The 24,008-nt window shown below is 42.8% G+C and overlaps 1 protein-coding gene across 3 annotated transcripts; it reads right to left on the reverse strand.

The window, feature by feature from the left end:
* Positions 1-1,041: 1,041 nt before the first annotated feature.
* PLEK (pleckstrin) lies at positions 1,042-24,008 on the reverse strand. 3 transcript variants are annotated; one of them, XM_074817264.1, is made up of 11 exons: positions 23,801-24,008; positions 20,398-20,501; positions 19,921-20,086; positions 16,123-16,294; positions 10,827-11,008; positions 9,479-9,570; positions 8,544-8,728; positions 6,773-6,877; positions 4,988-5,071; positions 3,777-3,846; positions 1,042-2,913 (listed from the first exon to the last, which is right to left on the reverse strand). In XM_074817264.1, exons 4-11 carry the CDS (start codon positions 16,282-16,284, stop codon positions 2,774-2,776), a joined length of 1,020 nt encoding a protein of 339 aa, XP_074673365.1. In that variant the 5' UTR covers positions 16,285-16,294; positions 19,921-20,086; positions 20,398-20,501; positions 23,801-24,008; the 3' UTR covers positions 1,042-2,773. The 3 variants fall into 3 exon arrangements, with proteins under 3 accessions (XP_074673365.1, XP_074673364.1, XP_074673363.1); XM_074817263.1 differs by having other exon boundaries at positions 16,123-16,278; positions 23,801-24,006; XM_074817262.1 differs by having other exon boundaries at positions 16,123-16,278; positions 19,921-20,089; positions 23,801-24,006.

The following is a 24,008-nucleotide window of genomic DNA, read 5'->3' on the forward strand; positions in this document are numbered from 1 at the left end:
AAAAAAGGAACTGATGTTGATGTTGTAATTGCTGAGTGTGTAGAAGTGTGATTTAAATAGTTAGAGAGTGAAAACAGATGGAGGAAGCGTGGCACATAAGGTATGCTCTTCTATTTTTCCTCTTTCAATTAATAGTTCCTTGTTCTAGGCCTGATCTCTTCTCTTGTGCTAGTATTCAGGATACATGCCTCTTCCCTTCCACACCTTCTGAAAAATTAGGCTGACCTCATCATCTACGATAGACTTGTAGTTGCTTTCTAATACTGAATTCGCTTGGACCAGATCTATTTAGTATCTCTAGAAACTGTAGTGATGTAAAACTAACCTTTTGTTTCTCATACAAACACCTATTACAGTAGTCCTCGCCACCTTGTCTCAACTCCAGTAGCTCTCTCCCTAGTGACTTACCTGACTCAATTCAAGGGTCGTGACAATTGTCATCATCGCATGCACAGTTCCTAAGGTCAGATTGCTGGTGGCATTCAGGTACCTACTTTGATTTTCAAAAGCACTGCCATGAGTTAGGAAACCAAGTGTCTTTGAAAACTATCCCCATAATAACCCTGGTCACCAGTCCATCCCTTGTGAAAAGCTTATCAGAGAGAAGGGTCTGTGAAATTTACTGTTTTTCTTGTCGGGCTGACAAGACTGACTAGAGCACATTGACCCTGGAATGTAAAGCTAATTACTGATGTCAAGAAATGCATGAGAACTCGACTAAAAAGAATAACAGTTTGGAGTCACTGCCAGTACCAGTCTCAGGCAAATGAAAGCATTTACAGCAGGAAATGTAGGTAGAGTGGCATCAGACATACACTTCCAATCTTCCCCTTTCTGCCAAGAAGCAGACACCTACAAACCCTTGTGATCTATCTTCAAAAGAACTACCCATCAGGTTAGAAACACTGCTGATACAGTCTGGTACAAATATCAGAGCTCTTCCACAAATGCCCTGACTAGCATCATCTACCAGAGAAAACACCGTTCATAGGTGGGCAGCTGTACCCTTGACTGGACACAGGGAAAAATGACGAGGTCAAAGACTGGTAAAACTTTTTAGTTTTATTAAAAATCAGCAGTTGCATCCCTCCTTTGCTAAGCTGGGCAAGTTTCTGTTGTTTGGTTGTGTGAGGTTTTTTTTCTATTTTCCTGTGCCACAGGGCATATTTGGGTGAGTTCTGAAAGCAAAAATAAGCAGTAACCACAAAGCAATTATCAAGGAGGCAGGCTGAACAAACAGCCTATCTTTTTGCCATGAGTCTTCCTTCCTCAGAATGACAGACCAGGCTTCGGCGATCCTGTCAGCTTGCGTGAGATACAGGAAATGCCTGCCAGAACCCGATTTCCTCTGGATGTCTTAAATGGACGTGATGATGAGGTCCCTGCCAGCCTGCTGCCCCTGTAGGGATGTGTTTTCTTTATGGTAAGCAATATTAAAGCAAAGGACCTTCAGGCTCATTAGCTCAGATACAGGCATAATTAAGCAGAATTGAAAAGAAGCTTTAACTCCAGATTCATGTTTAGACTGAAGAGATCTGAATAAGAATTCTTAAGAATAAGGCACCTTTTTAGATCTACAAACAGAATTTTAGTAGTTTTTAAGTTTACTTGCTCTCAGAAACATCACTGTGCAACAGGAGTCATCTCCACACAGAATCTTACATTAACTTTCAACTCCTGCTTCAAGTTTAAGATTTAGAAGTTTGATACATAGTCACACAAAAAAGGTAAACTGACCCTGTCGAATAACAATGTTTATTTCAGTTACAGCAAGCATAAGGTTTCTTTTATGTTACTAAGGCACAGAACCGAGGACCGAGTATGTTGCTGGAGATTAAAAAAGAGAAAGAAAAACCTAAACTTCAATTCAAGTAACCAACCCATGGATCCTTCCTCTTCTCCTGCAAGATTCTTAATTCAAATACAAGTCAAATACAGCAGTACATGACACCCTGGCAACTGCTTTGGAGATCTAAATGAAGAGAAACAATGGTCCTAGAGAAGATTCTTGTTGAGAAATTTAGCAAAGGTCAAAATCAGGTGATAAAGAAGTTGAACTGAGATTGCTTCATGTTTGAAATACCGTGGGAAGAGACTTTTCCTACATGGAAGCTCATACCGCTCTCATTGATTTGTACTTGCTTTTTGCATGGTGCCTCCATAGTCATTTGTATTCTTCCCTTCCTTAACACTGCAGGATTATAAAGGAGTGGATTAGGTTTCCAAGTGAGTTGACTTCTTTCCTTAAATCCATGGCATTGCTTGTGTAGGTGAACAAGGCAGTAGAAAGATCACTGGCTGGTAAAGAAGAAAGTGTAAAGTTTGTCTTGGGAAGACTTTGAAATATCTGAAGATACTGAACCACAACATAGGCTGAATGGTAGGTGACTAGTTGAGTTCCTCACAGCCAGTGACGTGACTCTGTCCTTTGTTAATGGTGAATTCTCATTATCAGCTGTGGCAACAGGGAAAGGTATAAGGTACAGCCTTCCCAAGGGAGACTGATTACTCTAAGAAGCACACACTAATATGGCATGTTCTATGCTATAATTTAGTAAAATATTTAGTAAAATATTACCATAACACAAGTGGAAAATGTTAGTTTGTTAGTGCCCACTATAGAATTGAAACTTACTATGGACCCTCACCCCCACCCTCAAGCCTTAGAATGCCTTTCTGAATGATTTTGGTTTCTCTTGATGAAATGCCAAAATTCCTGTTTTGTTTTGAGTAATGAATTTCAGTTGTCTGTCTTCTTGCTGGGAGATCATCTTCATTTTCCAGTCCTAGCAACTGCCTGAATTGCTCTGATCCACTCTGTACGCTCTGCAGATGAGGCTGCTTGCAAGTAATAGTGGATTTCATTTGCTGTGATGATTTCAAAGAGGATGTTGTCAACATCATACTTCTTGGCTACAGGGAAGAAATGAGGAAGTCAGCTATGAGAGACTAAAATCTTGTATTTACAATGTTTCTTCCCTTACACACTGTAAGGGGATTTTCTTCCTTCCTACAGCTGTGCCTGATCAGGCCTTCGCAAACAGATTGCAAGATTGGGTCCATGAGATAGGTCTCTCTCTTGGAGAAACAACCCATGAATTTTGCACATTTCACCTTCAAGAGTCTCTTGAGTTAATTAATCTCCAATCATGGAAAGATCTGCAATCCTGCAGACAGGTCATATTCCCCAAACCCTCCCGTGCCTTGCCAGCTACAAAACCAAACTCCGGTTCTTTTCATGTCTGCCCACACAGCCTACACAGGTGCTGAGGTGCCAACAGACCTTCTTGCTGGGTATGATAGTCTGCCTCTCCCGTGGAGAGGAGAATGCACAGAATGAGTGTTTCTTGTTCCTTGCAGCAATGCTTAACCATTGCTCTTCCCACAGCTTCTAATTTTGGGAGGGAACAGAACATGAACAGTAATAATTTTTTGGCATAACCATTTCTAACGTAAAGCTTCCATCCCAAAATCGTCAACTAAAAAGAGCAAACTCAGCTTACTTTGTCTAAGGCCAGTTATCCTAACATAGGGATGGCGTCATCCTTTTGACAAGTCTTTTCTAAACAACTGACAAAACACAAGATTCCCTGTTGCTACCTTTACCACAGTATCTTCCTCCAGTAATTAAGACAGCAATAGAGAGACTAGTTACTAGAAGAATTACTGAACCATCACACATAGATTGCTTTTGAGGAAAAGCCATTTGTGATTTCAGGCAGATTGAAAGATTGTACTAAAAAACTTATTACACAGCTCATGCAATGGTTCCTTACAGTCTGGCATATCTTCCACTGCTGTCACCACGCAGCCTCTCAAGTGAATTGCTCCTAGTGGTTCTTCTCCCTGGTGAGGATGTAAAATCAAGATGAAATGCAACACTTCTGAAACTGTTCACGTGTTAATATCTGGCTACAACTCAAGAATGAAAACAAAAATATTTGCTGACTTAGTGTGGCACCTGGGAAACCAGGGGATCCTCAGTCTGTGTGTGACATGGAGGGTGGGGGGTGTGGTAGGGGGGAGACCTGAAAATAAATAGTAAATCTCTTTTGGGATTTGGAATTCAGGATTTGCAGAGTATTTCGCATGTCCTGAACAAAGGTACAAGAAGAATATAAGCCTGTGCCAACTACAACCTTTCTTTTGATGTCACAGTGAATAGAAAAAAAGATGAGATAGAAAAAGAGTTGAACTTAGAAGCATTCTTGCCAAGTAGCAGGAGCAGCTATACCCTTATTTACAATGTGGCCTCTTGTGCACTTCAGGACTGTGATAGTCAAAGAATGGGTGAAGACATATTTTTGTTGGTGTATATTTCAAAGAAGCAGTCCCTATAAGCTGACACACCTCAGCCCTTTGGGAGGGGAAAGGCAAGCTGGGACCAGGGAGGTCAGAAACTCCTCAGTGTTGATTCTCCAGTGTGTCTAGGCTGCCTCTGTCAAGGGGGACAGGCACAGCATAAAGCACCTGTAACCCACAGCTGCACGGCTCCTGTAGCAATGCAGGATGAAATAAAACCTGTGAGCTGAATCCACCTGAATGTCAGCTTTTGGGGGGCAGGTTTTGCCTGTGGCAACGCTCCTTCCTTTCTTAGGGCAGAGTATGGCCCATTAGAATTACACAAGAAATGGAACACCATGTCTCAGCCTGACACAGAAAATACCTCAATTATAAACTGCAAAATGTATTGTGTTCATTTGCACTTATGACCTTGCTCATTTTAATCAAGTGAGGGCACACATTAATTCTAATCAATCACAGATAAGAGGTGAGAGCACAGTTCAGTGTTAGCTGCTCCCAGGTAGCCCCAGAAACCAGCCTTCAGTCTGCTTTTCCAGAGGATGGCTAGGCCACGTGAGCACAAACAGCCCTGCTGTCCTGCTTGGTCTTCCCTATCACACATTCTCATGCAAATACACCATTCAGATATTTCTACAAAGCATTGGCTTTAAAACAAACAGGGAAATAAACAAATGTCTCTTACTCCGGCAGGATCATAGTAATGAAGATACGCAGGGTCCTCTCTCAAAACAAACTTTCTCACTTTCCAGTTCTTCCTCCGATGTCCCTAGGAAAATTCAAAACCAGGAATGTCGTGAACTCCTTTGCCTGCAAGCGCTTACAGTCAGCTTACCCACACATGAGAGAACAGGCAAATACAAAAGGGGAAAAGCTGAATATTTTGGACAGGAAATATTCACTGGAGTAGGACTTGAACCTAGCCTTTCTGCATCCCACTGTTTTACACAACCAGGCTATCACACGGCTTTCTATTTTTGATTTTTGTACAAAGCAGAACAGCTTCAACATGTGAGATTCCCCTAAACACATCTCATAGTCTGGTAGTTATGACGTTCACATGAGGTCTATCAGAACTGGGTTTAAATGTTTGCCAGAAAACATGGCTGCAAAATGTCTTGCAGGAAGGTACCTTGAACTATTGGCAGGAATGAGCTGAAGGTTCTTCTATCCCTGCGAAGACAACAACAAAAAAGGCTTATCTGGCTTAAGCACCTGGAGAGGGTTCATGGCTGAGAAGCTCAAGCAGAAATAACACCACTTCCAATATGGACGTAGATGCATCATTGTCTGTTTTCAAGACTGAAATGATGGATGGGGAAAATCTAGATCTGATGAAAGCATTCTCAGCAGAAACAGTGATGCTTCCAAGCAGTGATCACATCTGGTCACTGAGGGTGACCAAATGCAGACTAACACTGGTGGAATGACATGAATCACTTCCTCCCAGCATTTCAAAATATTAATTTCTCAATTAGCTGTGCTGGTCGCAAGAAAGGTTTTACTAAATAGGCAGATGTGAATGTGACAGGGTAAAAGTTAGCAGAAAGATGTGTGTCTAATTTCTTCCATTGCTTTTGAGTAGTCTGACTGAGCGAGAGAAACACAAGCGAGCACCACCAAAAAGTTCTTAGGAACTCCTAAGGAATATTTTAACAGTGGAGGTTCAGACTTGATATTAGGGAGCATTTCTTTACAGAGAGGGTAGTCAAACACTGGAATAGGCTTTCTAGAGGCGTGGTCGATGGCCCAAGCCCATCAGTATTTAAGAGGCATTTGGACAATGCACTTACTAACATGCTTTAACCTTTGGTCAGCCCTAAAGTGGTCGGGCAGTTGGACTAGACAGATGATCGTTGCAGGTCCCTTCCAACTGAACTATTCTATTCATTGAAGAATCCTGGTCTTGCCTTCAGCTCACTAATATCTGCTTGCAATGGCCTCAGAAAGTAAGGATCGTCCCATTATGTTCACCATATCACTTAAAGTTTTGCTGGAAAGGAAGGTATACAGTTATCTTCCATCTTACAGATGGAACAGGATCAAACATTAGTGACTGAAAGGAGACTCTTTTGCTCAGGTATGCTGAAAAAGCCTGTGAAAACTGGCAACTGAATCCAGTTGCGGGGCCAGAAGGACACTGAACTGGCAGCCTTTTTACCTGAGTTCAGTTCTGCATTGTACCAATGACTTGTCACATCTCCTGCTTTAGCACTCTTTCCTAATTAAAACTATAAACTGTCTTATTTCATAGCAAGAGCAATAAACCTTGCAACATTGGGCAAAAGCCCTGCTGCCACGCTACAGCAAGCATTCTTTGTGCAAAGACAAGAGGGACAGACATGAAACCTGTCTAGTGTGGAGACAGCATAGGCTAGTTTCTCTCTTTAAAGCTTTTTGGTGTAAAAGAGTAATCTTGTACCCACGCAACATCATCCCAGTGACGGGATGGAACATGAGCAATACTGACCTGTTTCAGCAAGCATCCTTGTTTGACTACTATGCCTCTGAATTCTTCTTTCAGGACCACATCATCATCACTAGAATTTCCCTCGCAGAAAAACCCACTGTCTGGCTGCGTGACCACAAGAGAAAATTCAGAAGTTACACAGCTGCTTCATGTTTATGTACACATACAAATCTGGCTTCTCTTTGGCTTGCTTTCACCCTGGTTTTTGCCACCCAAAAAATCAACCCTTTTACTGGAAAAACCTCCCAGTGAAGTTGAGAAGCGCTCCAAGTCACCATGGAAGCCTTTCAGTGTGAGGTACGACTACACCAATGGGTCACAGGGCATCTGAAGAGAGCTGGAGCATCTGTGTATATCTCAGAGCCTCCATTCTCCGTGATTCTCGGTGTCACATTTCCTACACGATGGACAGGCTGCCTCAATCCCATGATGTCACAGGTTTTTAAATGCACAGACAGCAGTTCATATGAAGCAATGCCAGCACAGCCAATACACTCCAGCCTAGCCATCCCTACACCCAACACACCCTTCCTCTCCCTCCATCCATCACAACCATCTAGAATTTGGGGAGAAGAAATGCTCCATCCAGGATGTCTTCTCCAACAACAAGAACTGCCCCTAGTTTATGAAATTTGCAATTTTTTTTTTACAGCTGTGATGTTGTGATGTGTGCACTGAGCCCAGGCTGTCTCAGGATCCATGCATCACATCCATTCCACACCAGATAACTGTGATGCTACTTACTGAAACCTTACACTGTTCCAGTGATGTAAATGCAGGTTACCATTTGTATGGCTTAGAGTAAACGTCTGTGCTGCCTACTCGTATGATAGCAAGTTGGACATTGACCTGCTGTGGCCTCCTGCACCACATTGGTATTGAATCAAACTGAAAACAAGCAGAGCACACATGGGCTGCTAGGAGAAGTGTCCCAGGTAGCCAGGAACTGGGATGGCCACACGGCTGCCTTCACCAGCAGTGGCTCTGCTTCCATTGCTGCACAGGTAAAGTCTGTGGGGCATATTCTAGGAAAACAAATGAAGTAATGGGAGACACATTTTGCTGAAGCTGAGTGATTCTATGTGGTAAATAGAAACAGAATTGTATTATTTATGCAGTTTACTTGACAGAAGGCATACTTAGTTGTTAGCATAAGTTCATAAACCAAATATCCTTAAAACAGTATTTGACTGCGACTGTGATATTGCAAGTTCTTCAAGTCAATCTACAGAATATGAAGCAATAAATTGAAAAGGTTGGGTAAGTTACCCAGGACAGGTATTATTGGTAGATAGTAAAAACTTTTGCTTCTCTGCTCACAAGCAAGCTCTGTGTGTGTGTGTGTACACACACACACTGAGTCAGATTTGATGGCTCTGCACAAAAATGGGTTTGTAGCTTGTGCCACTCTGAAAAGCCCTATGATGATGAATTACTCTCTTCCCTTCCACTGAACCATCAGGGGAACTGATGGCTAAATTCTGGTCACTGGTGAAATTACCAGGAACAAAGTCTAATTTTAAAACAACCCAGCTTGATCTCAGCACTCAGTTCACACTTAGAAGGGTTCCAGAAAAAAAAAGTCCTGCTTACAAATATTAAAGTGAGCCAGTTCATTCCACGCACCATGTAGAGACAGACAATTCACATGGATCTCTCCATTTCTGTACAACCTTTCCTCCACGACTTAAGAAACACAACAAGAAGCCTGAGAAAAGCAGACCATCAGCAAGTCTGGGATGATAAAAAAAAACCAGCATACAACACTCACAAAGTAATAGTAGGCGTCGCTGAGATCTAAGAAGGGGGTGTCTGACAGTCCCTCAGCAGCAGCCTTGGACGTATCCCCTGCAGGCTGCAGGTAGCCTTCACTCAAGAGGGAAGAGGCAAGCATGAGACCTTCTTTGCGATTTCGGATGGAGTTGCTAGACACCAGCCAGTCAATCACAGAGGTGCCTGTTTACAAAGGAATAAACAATATCAGCCACAAACCAAGACAAACACGAAGAAGCCTAAAAATACACAGGCAACAAGCTGACTCCATCTATTCATCAGTCCCCTGAAAGATGTTCTTAGTGACAATGCAGAGAGCTGATCTGGAAAGGTGCCTGGGTCATGCAGTGAGGTACAGCCGATCCGACTGACAGCAGGGGCCAGTGCGACTCTTGAACACTGTACCTGAGGGAGAAAAGAGCTGGGAGGGGATGCTGGGCTGAGCTGGGAAGCCTGGGGAGGGGGGGTGGGGGGGAGTACAAAGGACAGCCAAGCCTGGAGAAGGCAGTCTTCCAGGCTGCTATGTTACTAACACAGTGCTGTCGAAACAGGGTGGATTTTGACTCTAGCACCCACAGATTTGACTTGGAGCAGGACAGGAGTTACAATGTGACATGGTTTGTTGATGAAAAATTCAGAAATGAATAATTCTTCTGGAGTTAAATGTTTCATGCAACTTTGTACAAAGATCTACTTCAATCTTTCTGGCACTGGTTAAATGTCTTCCTCCTCTCTTGCTTACCATGGCCATAACAGAACACTTTTTCAAGCGTCATCCTTTAAGCACCTCCTGTGTTGGTCAAGAAAACATCTGCCAGGCTTCTTCTCAAACTTCTCTGTGCTCTACAGAGCTTAGAGCTGTTTCATATATCTTTAGTCTCTCGGCCCTGTGCTCCCTTTATTGTACGGAAAAGAGGGACAAGATCTCCTTACCTGTAAAGCAGTGATTGAACACTTTTTTATCTTTTTCCAGCTTCAATTCCTTTATTCCCTTTTCAGGATCCTTCATTGAGAGGTACAAAGCACTGTGCATACAAAGAACCACAGAAACTGTTAGCAAATAAAAGGATTTAGCCAGTTCATACAATAACACCATTGTCATTCACGGGGTCTTCAAATTTTTCTGGTATATTACTCTCTCTGCAGAGCTATAGCATGGCTTAGTTTAATCTCTTGAAAAATGTACATTGCAAAGCCTTCAGGCCTCACTACATCACTGTCATAGCTGCAGGAGCAGATGGGGGGAGTGCACAAACAGCTCACCACACCCCCATATTTTGAGAATGGAACAACTTGTGGTGACTGTAGTGTGAACAGAGGAACACTCACTGCTGAGGCACTTTCACAGGGCCCCACAGCCTCCGTGCCAATAGAGGAGCTCACTGCCTTGCACTGTGTTTCCCCAAAGGTCTTTGGCCGAGCAGAAAAACTTGTCATTGTGACATCTCCAAAGCCTGCATGCTCTCAGAGACCCTAAGTAACCTCAGTGAACCCTGGTGTGACTTCCTTCCTCCCACGTGCTTTTCAGTTGCTTAGAACTCTAATTCCTTGGAGCTCCAGAATGACAAGAAGGATGAATATTAAATGTCACAGGCTAAGTCCTTTGGTCTGTTAGTCAGGGTGATCCTCTGCTGAAGCCTGTGAAGTCAGATTTAGCAGGATCTTGGCCCTGTGCAGTTTTACTGTCTTGTAAGCAGCACTGCAGGCTCATTTGTATCTTGCTCAGAGGCAAAAAAAAAAAAAAGTTGTCCTTAATTTTTTAAAAGTACTGGCAAACAGATGGTTTCCTGTGTGTGCCCTTTATCTCTTCTTCTCCCTTTGCCAGTTCCAAGTTCTTTGGCAGGCATCACTCTCCCCTCACCATCCAAAAACTAGGCTAACATCAGTGTTTCTTTGGAGAGCAAACAAAAGGTTTAAAATATTTTTGCAATAAATTATATATCGTATAAAAATGCCTCCCCTGGAAGAATCACACTTTGGCTGGGATCTCCTCTTGCACTGCAGTGTGCGCAGAAATCTCCTTATCAGCAAAAACCTTTGATAAATAAGCATTTTTTGGTAAAAGATGATGTATTAAAAATGACCTTCCCGGTTCTGATGGCTAGCTCATTTCTGCCACTTGCTACGCTCTGAAACTGTTAGTCATGCAGAAAGGACTCTGAGTGAAACCAGAGAGGTAGCATGGACAGACATGCTCATAGCTCTTCCAGACTGAGGTTACATATCTGGCACACTGCCTGCAGATGGAAGTAAATGGGGGAGCAGAGCTATGACAACAAACCTCAGGTTGATTGTTTCAGGCAGTCTGATAGACTTTCTTGTGGATTTTCTGGCAAACCTTTGGCCTCCATCTATGCAACGAATTGCTTTCTTGATATCTCGTACCCAGGCATCCCTCTCCTCCAGGTAGGCAGCTTGAAAAAAGTGGTCCTGCTGCTTGGCCGCAGTGAGCTTGAAGACAAACTGGAATGATAGATTATGGTTTTTTAAAAGTTATTGTGGTGTAGCCAGTTGGGCACGATTAACCTCGTATCACCAAGACATACAGTCCACCTGTGCCTAAGGGATGGTGGAAAATGCCTTAGAGCCACAGTTAAATTAAAAAAACCCTGAAGAGAAACATGAACAGGCAGTGCAAATAACTGACTCCTTTTGTTATTTCCCTGAGAGCGATCCTTACATTGTCAGTACAGCCAAAGTGAGTGGCACTGATATAGCTGCTGATTTTAAGTTTTGCTGGGAACTTCAACACAGCCTAAAGGCTGAAGTGCCCAGCCCCTGCAGGATTACAGGGGGCATAAATTTGTCTTAATCTTTATAGAGATGTGGTCAGTCTGAAGGAGGAAAAAAAACCCACATCATGTTGCTCAGCTACTGATTCACAAGGGGAGAAAAGATCACAGTCACATTGGAGAGTAGCTGAACACATTTGCAGCCTAGCAAACCTTTAAGGGCTTGGTAGGGAGGTGATACATCCAACCCTTGGCTACACCTTATGACCACTACCTATCTAAACACACCAGTAACAATGGAAAGACTGTATTTCCCAAAAATGAGAAAAGATCTTTTAAAGGTAGTTCTAAACAGAAAAAAATAACACCAACCTGAAAAAAAACCCCCACAAAGTTCACACTGTATGATCTCATTTTCATCCAGTGACCTTTTGGATGGAAAATCTGGATCTAATTACTCAGGCAAGAGGGTTTCCACTTCCTCTAAAATACAGTTCTCCATAAGTGGAACTGTCATTTATTCTGTAGTTGTATTAGAATAAATACAACAGGTTCTGACTCAGCAGGCATCTAAAAATGATGGGCTAATTAGCAAGCAAACAGCATGGCTTTTTGAGGGCAAGTAAAGCAGAGACTAGTGTCAAAGAGCAGAGTGTGGTGAATCTACAGCAATGAAATCAAAACACCGAATGAGTCTACCAAAGTCTGCGTTCTAAATGGCACATGAACATCCCTAAGACGTATCTTCCAGATTGTTGCCAATGGGAAAAATTCTGGCACCCTGAAATTGTGCAGAAGTCCCACTGACTTTCATGGAAGACAGATTTCAAACTTACAAAGCAGTGGGTCCTCAAAAATCCATTTCAGACAGATAAGTAACCATTTCTTATCTGACACTGTTCATATTTCCAGCAACACCCACCTTTTCTATTATGCAGTAAAGAGCTACATCCTGAAAATCAAGGTGCATCAAATCAAGGTGTAGACAAGGTGCAAAATACAGGTGCATGTGAAAAGCAAACAGACAGATCTCTCCAAATCCAGTATCCAAGACCCAAGAGTCATGCTAACACACCAGATTAACGGAATCAAATAGCAAAGCAATAAAGCAAGCTTTTACCAAAGGGAAAATCAGCATTCTCCAAGCGCAAGAGCTGAGAAGCAACGTACAGTGAAATGCTCAAGAAGAGTTTTCATTTCCAGTACACAGAGGAGACTCTTTCTCTTAACTTCAGCTGTTAGAAATCTAGGCCACTGAGCTAGACATCCAGGCTTCCTCTGAAACTGGTGAAGACGTTGGGTCTCCAGTCATAGAATTGACCAAGTCTCCCTCTGATCATGTGTATCTGTTCGTGCTGTTGAGAAAATCAGACCATTTGACTGAACTAAACACCAACATCTTAAATATTTTAAGTTAGGACAAATGAATCTGACTATGAGCAACCATACATAATAATGCTATCCACAGGAAAGCCACGGGGAAAGCAGAGAAAGCACAAGTATAGCAGAATTAACATCACATTAAGCGATGATCAAACTTCAGATCAAGAACAGCAAACAGTGGTGAATGCATTTTGAAATAAAATATCAAAATACGCAGTTGCAGCCTTGTCTGAACAGGCTATATCTCTGTTTAACAAATCCAAGATTGCTTCCTTTCCCCTCAGTACCTGCTTTTTGCAACTGATTTTGTAAACAAAGCGTATTGGTGATGTGCCCTGGGGTTTCAAGCTAGGCCCTGATGCAGATACACAAGCCAGTTCAGAAAGCTGAAATCTAACCAGATGAATATAAAAGTCTGCTCATGGCTCAATAGTCCCTGCTCCAAACTGATCCCAGGTGAGTGAGGCTGGACTTAAAACTGACCTAATAAGAATTATTCCACTTTTCACCCTACAGAAGTCCTGTCCTAAAAATATACTTTCATTTCTAGCCATATCAAGTAAATGTATGAAAATCACTATGAACCAGAATAGTTCCCATAACAGGAAGAACTGTGTATTTTGGCACATAACCAATGAGAGAAGGCAGGATGGAATGGAGAGACATTGGATTCAGAAGTATAGTAAAGCTGAAAAATGTAAGATACAAAAATCAAGATACCACATTTTCAAGGAATACAATGTAGAAAATCAGGTTTAATCGTATTGGGCAGTAACTACTTGTAAGAACAATCCCAGTAATGGCATTGCTCACATGAATGAGCACGTTGCAGTTTTGATTGTTTGAACAGTGCAAATTTTAGGAGAAAATACGTCTCCAGGGCTATTTGTCTATGGACTTACAGAACGATCTCACCAGCTCAATAAGGAGGATCTGCTCCAACACCTGCTGTAGTCATTTGGATCGCTTCCTCTGACTTCAGCAAACTCTGCATCAGATCTTACTTATGAAAAAGTGTTTTGGATGCCTCAACCCCCAGGTCTGAGATCCTTCCTTTTTTCTTTATTCTCCCTCAGAAAAGGCCCCAGTAAACTCATAATGTAAAATGAAGCATAATGTAAAACTCATTGCAGTCAAAGGAACAATCCTCAAAGACTTTATCACCCTTTGATACAGATGCAATGCATCTTCTGCAAACTGGTACATTCTCAGGCAGCCCTCTGGGCAGGTGAGGATTCCTCTCACTCTGCCTTCAGCAGACATCGGATACTTCAGACCTCTCTGACAAATCTTGTCATGCAACTGTTTGGAATGTTTTGTGAGAAAAACTTCATTTCTACATTTATAATGTAGGATCTGTGATACTCTTGAACATAGTACCCTTCTCCCATGCCTTATACCTCATGTATAGAGTAAGGAGTGCTGTGCTGAGACTTGTTAATTAGATAATGTAGGAACATGGTTTCAAATCAGCAGAATTAGAACCAGATGTGTGCAAATATACTTAATTTCTGTTCCTTTATTTGGTTATTTAACGTTCCCGCCCCATCCTCTAGTCCCTAGATGTAATTATGCTTCACCTTTATTATCCATGGTTTGCAAAAGATGTAAAGCCAAGTGCTGTAGCAAAGAGATCCCAGGGAGTGCACTGAGACACAGCCCATGCTGGCTGAAGCAGAAGGTCAGATCCAAAGCCGCAGGGGTTAAACAGTAAGATTTGCCCAGCCGTGCCCAAGGGTGGCTCAGGCAGTAGCCCTTAGCAATCAGGAAGAGTAAATGGGCTTGCCCAGCAGTCAGTCTCAAACCCTTCTGAATCAGTTGGACAATCGCCCCTATCAGCTCAGGGATCAAAAAACCTGTGATGGGCAGGGGGTGGGAATGCATGATCATACAATTCTTCCAGGCATGCTAATACAATCTCCTTCTGTAGACAACTCCCAGTACCTAGAGAGATCGAGGAAGAGCAAGCAGCTCTTGATGATCCTGGTCTGGGTGGGATTTCCAAGGTAATGGTCCTCTAAAACCTTTTGTTCCCAGGAGAAGCAGCCATCTACAACTTCTTTGACTCAGCCCAGGGTTAACAGCAACCTTTATTCTCTGCCCCATCCTTTTATTGTACTGCCTCAAAGAGAGCTTTTAAGTTAAAAGCTCCATTTTCTTAACAGATTTAAGTCTAAAACGACTCCATAAGAATCAACTTTTTTTTTTTTTTAACATATAAATATGGAGTCTGCACAAAGAAGGGAAAAAAAATAAAAGAAAGAAGAAAGGAAGGAAAAAGGAAAGCCAGCAAGTCCAAACCTGACACCAGGGGATGCTGACGCCACTTACCACAAAACCTGAGGACAGGTATAATTCTCCTCACTTTACTCATACAAGAAAGTAGACTACTTGCTTTCTCATGCGCTCTCTCACACTTTCTTTCTATTTTTCTAACGCTCTCGGAGACTTCTACCTTTAGTCACACATCCTTGTGGTAAATTTCTTTAAGCTGTCATTGGATAATATTCCACATTCTGAGGGAACCCTTTGTCAGAGGAATTCCTGCGGGTATAATGCCTACTTGATGAAACTGAGTTGTTGAAATAACAAATGCCTGATTAAAGATATGATTCTTCACTCATACTAGAAATCTTGTTTTACCAACAACTATTTTTTGGGAACCCTATATCAAAATATGTATTCTTGTACATTTATGTTTTTGTATCTTATTTTCTGTCAAATAAGACTCTGAATTTGTGAATATAGTGATCTGTGTGTTTTACTGGGAACTTACTACCCTCAACCTTAGAGATCCCAAATGTGTAGACAACATTTGGACTATTTTCTCTAAATCAGTTTTGGTTTTTGCTCTCTCTCTGAGTGAAGATGTGACTCTTAGTCACTTGCAAAAGCCCTACAAGTAACAATGCAGTGTGTGATTAATACAGATTGCATGAATGTGAAGTGTATGGGGTCAGTTACCAAATGGTAATAAAAAGGTTTGGAATTACAGCTTTACTTGGGCATCTGTGTCACAGCATTTATCTCCTTCCTGTCTGAGCAAGCCAAATGTTGCTCTTTGATGATAAGTAAATGTTTCCACTGCTCATGAAATAGTTTCCCACACCTTTATTCTGTGGCAGCTACATTTATATTTGATACAGGAGTTGCACCGTTCCAGCTAAGTATCCTCACAACAATATAATTTAGCTCTGCTCTCTGACAGACTCAGACATTTAAAAAAAAACAACAAAACAAAACACTTTCTGAATTGCTCCTCTTGAAGTATCCTGAATTTTTCCTGAGCAGTCAAACTTTTCAAATATTACACAAGTCCAAGCCTGCTTGTAACCTTCTAAGACAAGTGAGAGTTGCCACTAGGATGAGTGTAAGGAATCTGTAACCACCAGCCTTTTGCCCCTTCAGTGCCTCCAGGAGTATAAGTATACTGTCAGTCATTGTTATAAAAAAAGTACTTACCATTCTTTTGCCAAAATCTTGGCATGGGCTGTTAATAGAGCTTCCTTTTAGTGGGACCATCCCTTTGGGGCTGTTGTCAGCCTTCCGCTTGTAGAATTCAATTCCATCTTCTAAGAGCACGACCCACATCGGCTTCCAGGTATTAAACATGCTGCCCTGCATCAATAAACCACTGTGTATATTATGGTCAATAAATCACTTTTCACATGATAACCACTGAAGATATAACCTTCCAGGGAGTGTCTGACTGACACTAAAATAACTATAGTTAGTGTCTCAAGGGGAACATACCCCAACCGCACACATCTTACTATGCAGTTAAAAAAAAATTGTTGTTATTCTTCTGACGACCATTAATTTCCCCTTGTAGTCACCCCAGCCATGAGTTTTTCCAAAATCACATTGCCTGCCCTGGCAGGTGTTTCTTTTCAGTATCACTCAGTCCCAACCACTGGCTTCAAGAAAACATAGTGGCAATATTATGAATAATCCTCAAAATTTCTGGATGTGAGCTGGCACATTAGGACTGCCTCATTAATTTGGGCACCCTGTGCTGTATTTGGGACTTGATGCTCCAATACAATCTGTCATTGAGACTTGATTGTCTAATAAGAAAGCACACATCTCAGAGGATTTCTAGATATAAAAGAACAAACTGTAAGAGTAATGAATGGCTTAAGGGCCTGAGGCTGCAGATCTCCAGCTGCTGTGGTGAGGAATCGAAGTGCTTCATTTCATCTTTTAAAAATTTTACTTCCTATTCCTGAAACACAGCTGTTAGATGCAAGAAATACAGAGATAAAGACAGGGCTGGATCCTACATACAATGAAACACAAAAGCAAAACTTTCAGGGACTCAGAGAGGAACAACCTGTTTCTCAACAATTAACCGCTAAAATTACTAAGACTGCTGCACTCGAGCTAGACAACCTCTTTGGTCCTGCCTGCAATCAGCTTCAAAAGTGGTCACAATCCCAGATATCCAAGTGATTTACAGCTAAGCCAAATGAACATTTAGATATGCTGAATACCAGCAATTCCTTTGAAGCGTTACCAAAGCACAACCAACATTTGTGGGCCCCAAATCAGAGGCCATCCTTCAAAAATATTAGTTTCCCTTGCTCTTTCTGTTACAAAGAGAGACCTAAATTTAACCTCCCCCTTCTACAACTCCACCCACAGCATCCCTGTCCTCCTCAGACCATGGTGGCTGAGCAGTGCTAAAGCTGCAGACAGAAGCAAGGCAGCCACCATAGTGCTGTGCAAATGGCTTGTTTTGATTTATTAAACCAGAGAACTGGGCACAGTCAGTAACATTTGCATTTTGTATTTCTGCAAAAGTGAATGGAACAGAAACATGCCGAGTCTTTTTTTTTTATTTATTCCCCAAATGAACCCTTTGTCTGTCACATCCTTTTTTGCTGCCTTACCTTCCAAGAAAGGCCTTTTGCACTCTGAATCAGACCTTATGTTCAATTACAGGGTGGGGAGGGAAACCTGTCAGCCAAGATCTTATTAAGAGCAGGACCTGCTTCCAGCCTCTGCAGCCATCACTGAAAGCAGAAGGTGCCCCACAAATGAATGCTACCTTCCAAGAGAAAGTCACGGCCCTGGGGGCTCTCTGGAAACCCAGCTAAACAGGGAACTACAAAAAAGAGAGTCTCATCTGGGTACCACATACGGGTTGACTGCTGTTTTCTTCTGATTTATTTTTTTTTAAATAAGCCATAAGAATTTACCATTTTTTGAGAGCCCAAATTGACCCACTGGTTGATTTTCTGCGAAGAAATCAATCAAGATCATGAGCCAAGACAAGAACTGTTGAAATTTCCTTTTGTTTGTGGGCTTAACACAGGTTACAATACTTCTGCTCATAAACAAGCAAGTCCAGTACTTCCTGAACACCAGACTCTGACATGCTCAGCCAATGGAAGCCACCACAGAGCAGTGTTAAGACTGGCAGTCTCAGATCCACACCATCAGCAAACCCAAACATGGTCACATTGGTCTCATCTAAAACATTTCATGAAAGACAAGCAAGAAGGATGCTGGATTTGATTTTCCTGGACTAAAAATCAAATTGTCACACCTACTCCAAAGACTGCAGATGCAGATGGGTATTCCCTGAATTACTCTCTGAAATCATTAGCCATTTTAAAAACATACACAACTTCCCTTCAGTAGAACAACTTCTTTTTATAATATCTGCAGCACTACAAGAATAGAAAATTAGCTCTTATGCTCAAAAGATGACACAAAGTCCCCAAAATATACTAATAGATGTTTAAGCTGACCTAAATCAACACTGAGGTCTGAACCCACGTTTACTGGAGGTCACATCGTCCCAGCTAAAGCACTGAACCCCAAGCACAGCACTGTTCCCCAGCCTAAAGTAAATATCTCTGCAAAGAGAGCTGGTGCATGGATGACACCTTTGGGAGGTCAAATTCTTGGTTTCACTTTACATAAAGGAGAGGAGAAGAGTATATAATTAGCAGGTAAGGTTAATCAGGAGCATGCTTGTCCTTGCTGGAAGCTCTGATTGTGGAATTCATAGCAACCTCACTGATGGATCAAACAGCTGGTACCCATCTGATCCGTATCTTCTGCTCCTTTTGCCCTCCAGCCCTTCCTCTAGCGCACCGCTGCTCCTCACCACCAGCATAAGCTCACTTCTGTAAGGACAGAGCCACCTAAGAGGCTGTTCTAGGAAACAAGCACAATTTCCACTTCCCTGTTGCCATTGCACCCAACAGCAGCTTCAGTAGTACCTGCACAGAGAGAGTTTTTGGGGACCCAGCACCCCCAGGAATCTGAGGGACTGACACTGCCACATCTGTATGCATCTTTTCCCCAGCATACCCAGCCAGGCACACAGTTTGGGATTGTCCCAGTGTCTAAGTTTCCAGCCATTCCCCTGTCATGGAGGAATATAGATCATGAGTCACTTGCTCTCTATATCAGGCCATTGGAACTAGAGACCTACAATCTGCACAGCATGAATTTGGCTCTCTCCTTCCTCATGACAGCATCACTGCAGCTTTGCAATTACTCTCTTCCTTCCAGTGTCAGTGGAAACAAGACTGAGGAGCAGCCTCTTCACAACACTGGTCCCAGACTAAAGATCCCTCCAGCCAGCTGTTCTAATGAGTGACATCCTCATTTTGATGAGCAGAGACACCACAAGAAAGAGCTCCTCTCTTGCTCCAGGACTGACACTATTTAGTTAGGCTGCTTTAAACCAGACTGATCTCACAAAGTATTTAAATGAAAGCCAAGGCCTTATCCTACAGGCTCTACCACAAAAGACTCCAGAGCAGAGGTTGCTGTGGGGCAGCTACTGCCTTCCCAAAGAAGGCAAGTGCCTGTGGCCCCACACACTGTCTCCAGGCCAAGGTGACCTGACCTCTTTAATGTCACAATGCTTCCTTCATGTTTAACTCAGCAATTAAGTGCAATCGAGCAGGCTGTGGCCATTTCAAGCTGTGACCTGTTTTGCCAAGCTTCCACTAAGGGCATTAGGTTACTTAATAAAAATATGAATCTTTTGATCCAAAAGTACATCTGAGATATGTGCAAAATGCCTTATGAAGTATTTTGACAAGATATAACCGCTATCAAGTACCTCTATAATCACTAACACCACATTGTTTTACTGCTCAAGGAATTCTGTTCTTTTGCCTGTTCTTTTTGGAAGAAATTATTCTTTTTTAAAAAACTGAAGTGTGTTCCCCTACACCTCCCCAACATGTTCAGAGTTAGCTTCCTCCTCCACACAGTCCAAAACTGCCCACTTACCTTCTTAACCAAGTAGCCCTCCCTTATGCGCATTGGTTCTCGCTCCATGTCTCAGGCAATCCTGCTCTCAGGTCTAACAGTGCTGGCAGTTAAGTTCCTCTGGCAGCAAAGTCCGTGGGCTGGCGTTTTTACAGTACAGCTGTGTCACTTTCACAAGTTCCTCTGCCTGCTAATCACATGAAAACAAGCCCATTTCCTCTTACAGAGTAAGAGATAGGGAAACGCAGAAGCACGTGTGTATTTATAGTTTGCCTCTGACAGAACAGGCAACAGCCTGACAAAATGCGTAACTGTATCAAACACAGCCAGCCTTGATGACAGTCCTGGGAAACTAAATAAGCATATTAGTGCCCATTTGAAAGAAATCAGGCCCACTCTGCAAACACATGAACTCTAGCAAAACAACAGACAGGGCGGCATGCTGTGTTGCTGCTTGGTGCGTGCCAAGAGGATCTCAGAGAGAGGTTTCCAACTCACCGGTTCTGTCACTTCATCCCGTCTTTGAAGTCTGACTCTCAGTGGGTGAGCACCTGGGCCCTGGCAGTGAGCTGGAGGGACCTCACTTAAAGATGATGCGCCCTCTGCCGATACAAGAAATTTGTTTATCAGACTTAATCAGGTTTTGGAGTTCAATGCTGGGGCTTCCCAAAGAGGTCAGCTGTCAAATAGGCATAAATGGATTAGACCAGTGCATTACATAAAGTGCCGCAGAATGTCACTTTCTATGAGCATCTTTGACTTGCTGCAGAATTCATTTGGATACAGTTGGTGTGAGTTTCAATAAGGCCAAATGCCGGGTGCTGCACTTCAGCCACAACAACCCCCAGCAGAGCTACAGGCTTGGGGAGGAGTGGCTGGAGAGCTGCCAGTCAGAGAGGGACCTGGGGGTGTTGATTGATAGACGGATGAACATGAGCCAGCAGTGTGCCCAGGTGCCCAAGAAGGCCAATGGTACCCTGGCTTGTATCAGCAACAGCGTGGCCAGCAGGGACAGGGAAAGGATCCTACCCCTGTACTCGGCACTGGTGAGGCCACACCTCGATGACTGGGTTCAATTTTGGGCCCCTCACTACAAAAACGACATTGAATGACTCGAGCGTGTAGAGAAGGGCAACGAAGCTGGTGAAGCGTCTGGAGCACAGGTCTGATGGGGAGAGGCTGAGGGAACTGGAGGGATTTAATCTGGAGAAGAGGAGGCTGAGGGGAGACCTCATCACCCTCTACAACTACCTGAAAGGAGGTTGCAGAGAGCTGGGGATGAGTCTCTCTAACCAAGTAACAAGCGATAGGACAAGAGGGAATGGCCTCAAGCTGTGCCAGGGAAGGTTTAGACTGGATACTAGGAAGTATTTCTTTACAGAAGGGGTTGTGAGCCGTTGGAATGGGCTGCCCAGGGCAGGGGTGGAGTCCCCATCCCTGGAGGTGTTTAAGAGTCGGGTTGACCCAGCACTGAGGGATCTGGTGGAGTTGGGAACTGTCAGTGTGAGGTTAATGGTTGGACTGGATGATCTTCAAGGTCTTTTCCAACCTTGATGATTAAGGTTGAAGATAAGGCAAAGCCATAGTTTTCCAAAAATTGATATATACCAGAGTCACAGTCCCTTCTTTTCCATATAGAAAGAAGGGTGGTGGTACATGGGAGGCAATAAGGAGGCTGCTGCATTGCCAACAGCAAAGTATCTCCCATGCACAAGACTCCAACCCACTTTTACAGCTGAGCCCATTCAGATACGGGTTGAGCCCAGAGATACTCCATCTGTCACCTCTGCCACTGGTAAAGATCTCCAAACACAGACTTTTCCACAGACAGAAATTCCTGCTCTCCATTTGACTTTCTTTGTCTCAGCCCTTACTCAGAAGTATACAGAAGTCTGACAAGGTCTGTGATAGAGGATCAGAGGGTAAGAAGAGCCCTCAGAGACTTTCTCTAGCCATTCCTCGCTGATGCCTATTTAGTGGTTCTCCCAGATGAGACTCCTCTCCTTTCTTGGTTATCTGTATTGGTGCTTCACTATCCCAACTGCTGAATGTTTCTCTTCACTGTCTGAATTCGGATTTTCCTTTCCAGACCTTTCTCAACTAGTTGCTGCTTAAATGACCCCTCCAGTCTCATCTTCAGGCAGAGCACCTGTCTAGTGGCAATCTCAGGCTATACACTTTGCAGTGCATTCTGCCCAAAGCACACCTTTTTGTGATGATTTTATGTATTATTAGGTTATTTGGATTTTGTTTCTAGAACCTACAGAGTCTCAGTACAGTGTTCCTTTGCTCATGTCAATCATGCTATTGCTGTTAAAGGTCCTAGTTGCTGACCAAGCCAGTCATCCATTAGACAGTTTGCAAATCAAAGATTCAATATATGCTTTCCAATTCTCTGGCTGTCAAGTGTACTTGACATCAGCCAACAGATTCTAAATTTATTAGAGAGACAGTAAGTCACACCTAGCTAATAAAAGCTTCACGCTCTTTGGAAACCAAGCTAAAAAGTGATCACTAATGTTTTATCACTAAAAAGTGATCAGAAAGCTTTGTGTCACATTTACAGTAAGGAATCTGCCTACCAGTCCCAAGGCCTGGAATGAACTGAAGATGCATCCCAGAGTTGAGATGATCTAACTGAATTTCTGTTTCTGTGAAGGCTCCCTTCATTTCACATAAGCCTGATAAACTTAGGAGCTTGTAGACTCCTCCTGTATAATGTCTTTTTTGGTCAGTAATTCCTTTTGCTTTAAGAAGGTGAATTATTTCCTTCTCTTCCCTTTCATTCCAGTGGTTCCATCTTTGGGAAAAGGTACATATATTTTTTTGCTCTGATTGGATAATGCAAAAATACAGGTCATAGACAACGGCAACTTGAATTAAATACCTTTCACTATAGTTAAAGTATCCCTTTTTTAGCTGCCTTGAGGCCATAATGCTACAGAGCCTGGTCAAGCATTAGAGACAAAGAAGTCACTCACAGTTAGCTCTTCCTTCTGTCTCTACCCTGTGGCCCCTCAGACCTGAGGAAAGGAAACCCCTTCCCCAGTGGAAGTGCTTATGGGGAACAAAGACAAAAGAATCTGCCAGCATTTTCCTCCCTGGAGGCAGCCTTTCCACAGCTTTTCCTGCTCATCTGCTCCTGCTGATTTGTGCTGAGTCAGGATGACAGGGCCCTGCACAATAAACTGATGATATGAAATGTCCAGGGACAGATCATCTTCAATAGAACATCTGTATAACCTTATACTAAAAAGTAGTTTAATCTGAACAGAAAAGGATGCTGACTCCACACTTTCGCAAAAGCTCAGTTTCTCATTTACCTGCATGAAGAGCCCTTGGAGGTGCGAAATGCAATTCTAGACACAGTGGCACCAAGTCAGTGACTCCAGAATTTACCATGAGCTACTTAAGGAATTCAGTGTCAAAGCATAAAATTACCTCCATCTAATATTAGTTGGAAACAACTACTTTTATAACACTTCTTTCCTCTATATTGTTTCTATTTCATCTTCAAAGCTCAGCTATTCCTTTTGTCCTTCTAGCTTACATGTCTGAAATAATCCTTTTCTTTTAACACTGAGGCTTGGTTTCATTTATCACCATTCATCACCACAGGGGAATCAGCACTTCCTCTTGCCCCAGGCAGAAATGTGCTGATCAGTGAAATCATTCATGTGAAGCAAAATGTTCCTTAACCATACAGTGGCCACGGCAGGTGTGAGGGATGGCCTGGACTGCTCATGCATGTCTTCTTTATGCAGCCATTCCTAAAGAGCAGCACCAGGCATAAGAGAGTGGAAAAGCTGTATTTCTTCTAGCTCTCCACAGAGGGGAGGATAGAGCTTTGTCTGGCAGAAAGGGAAAGTAACCTGCATTGTGGAAACCTGCCACAACTCACCCTGTTCTCCCCATTTCTGTTCTTAGTAGGTAAAGGTGCATGATGCTGGATTAGCAACATTTGTCACAATAGCACAATCTGCAACAGAGCTCAGTATCTTAGTTCACTTTGCTGGCAAGTGATCTGTTCTTGTACAGGAGCTCTTGCTGCCGTACTTCCTCCAAAATTCTGGTTTTTTTCTGCTACTTCAGGGTCCACCCCTGCAAGC

This window comes from Strix aluco, chromosome 3 (genome assembly GCF_031877795.1).
Source record: "Strix aluco isolate bStrAlu1 chromosome 3, bStrAlu1.hap1, whole genome shotgun sequence".
NCBI lineage: Eukaryota > Metazoa > Chordata > Aves > Strigiformes > Strigidae > Strix > Strix aluco.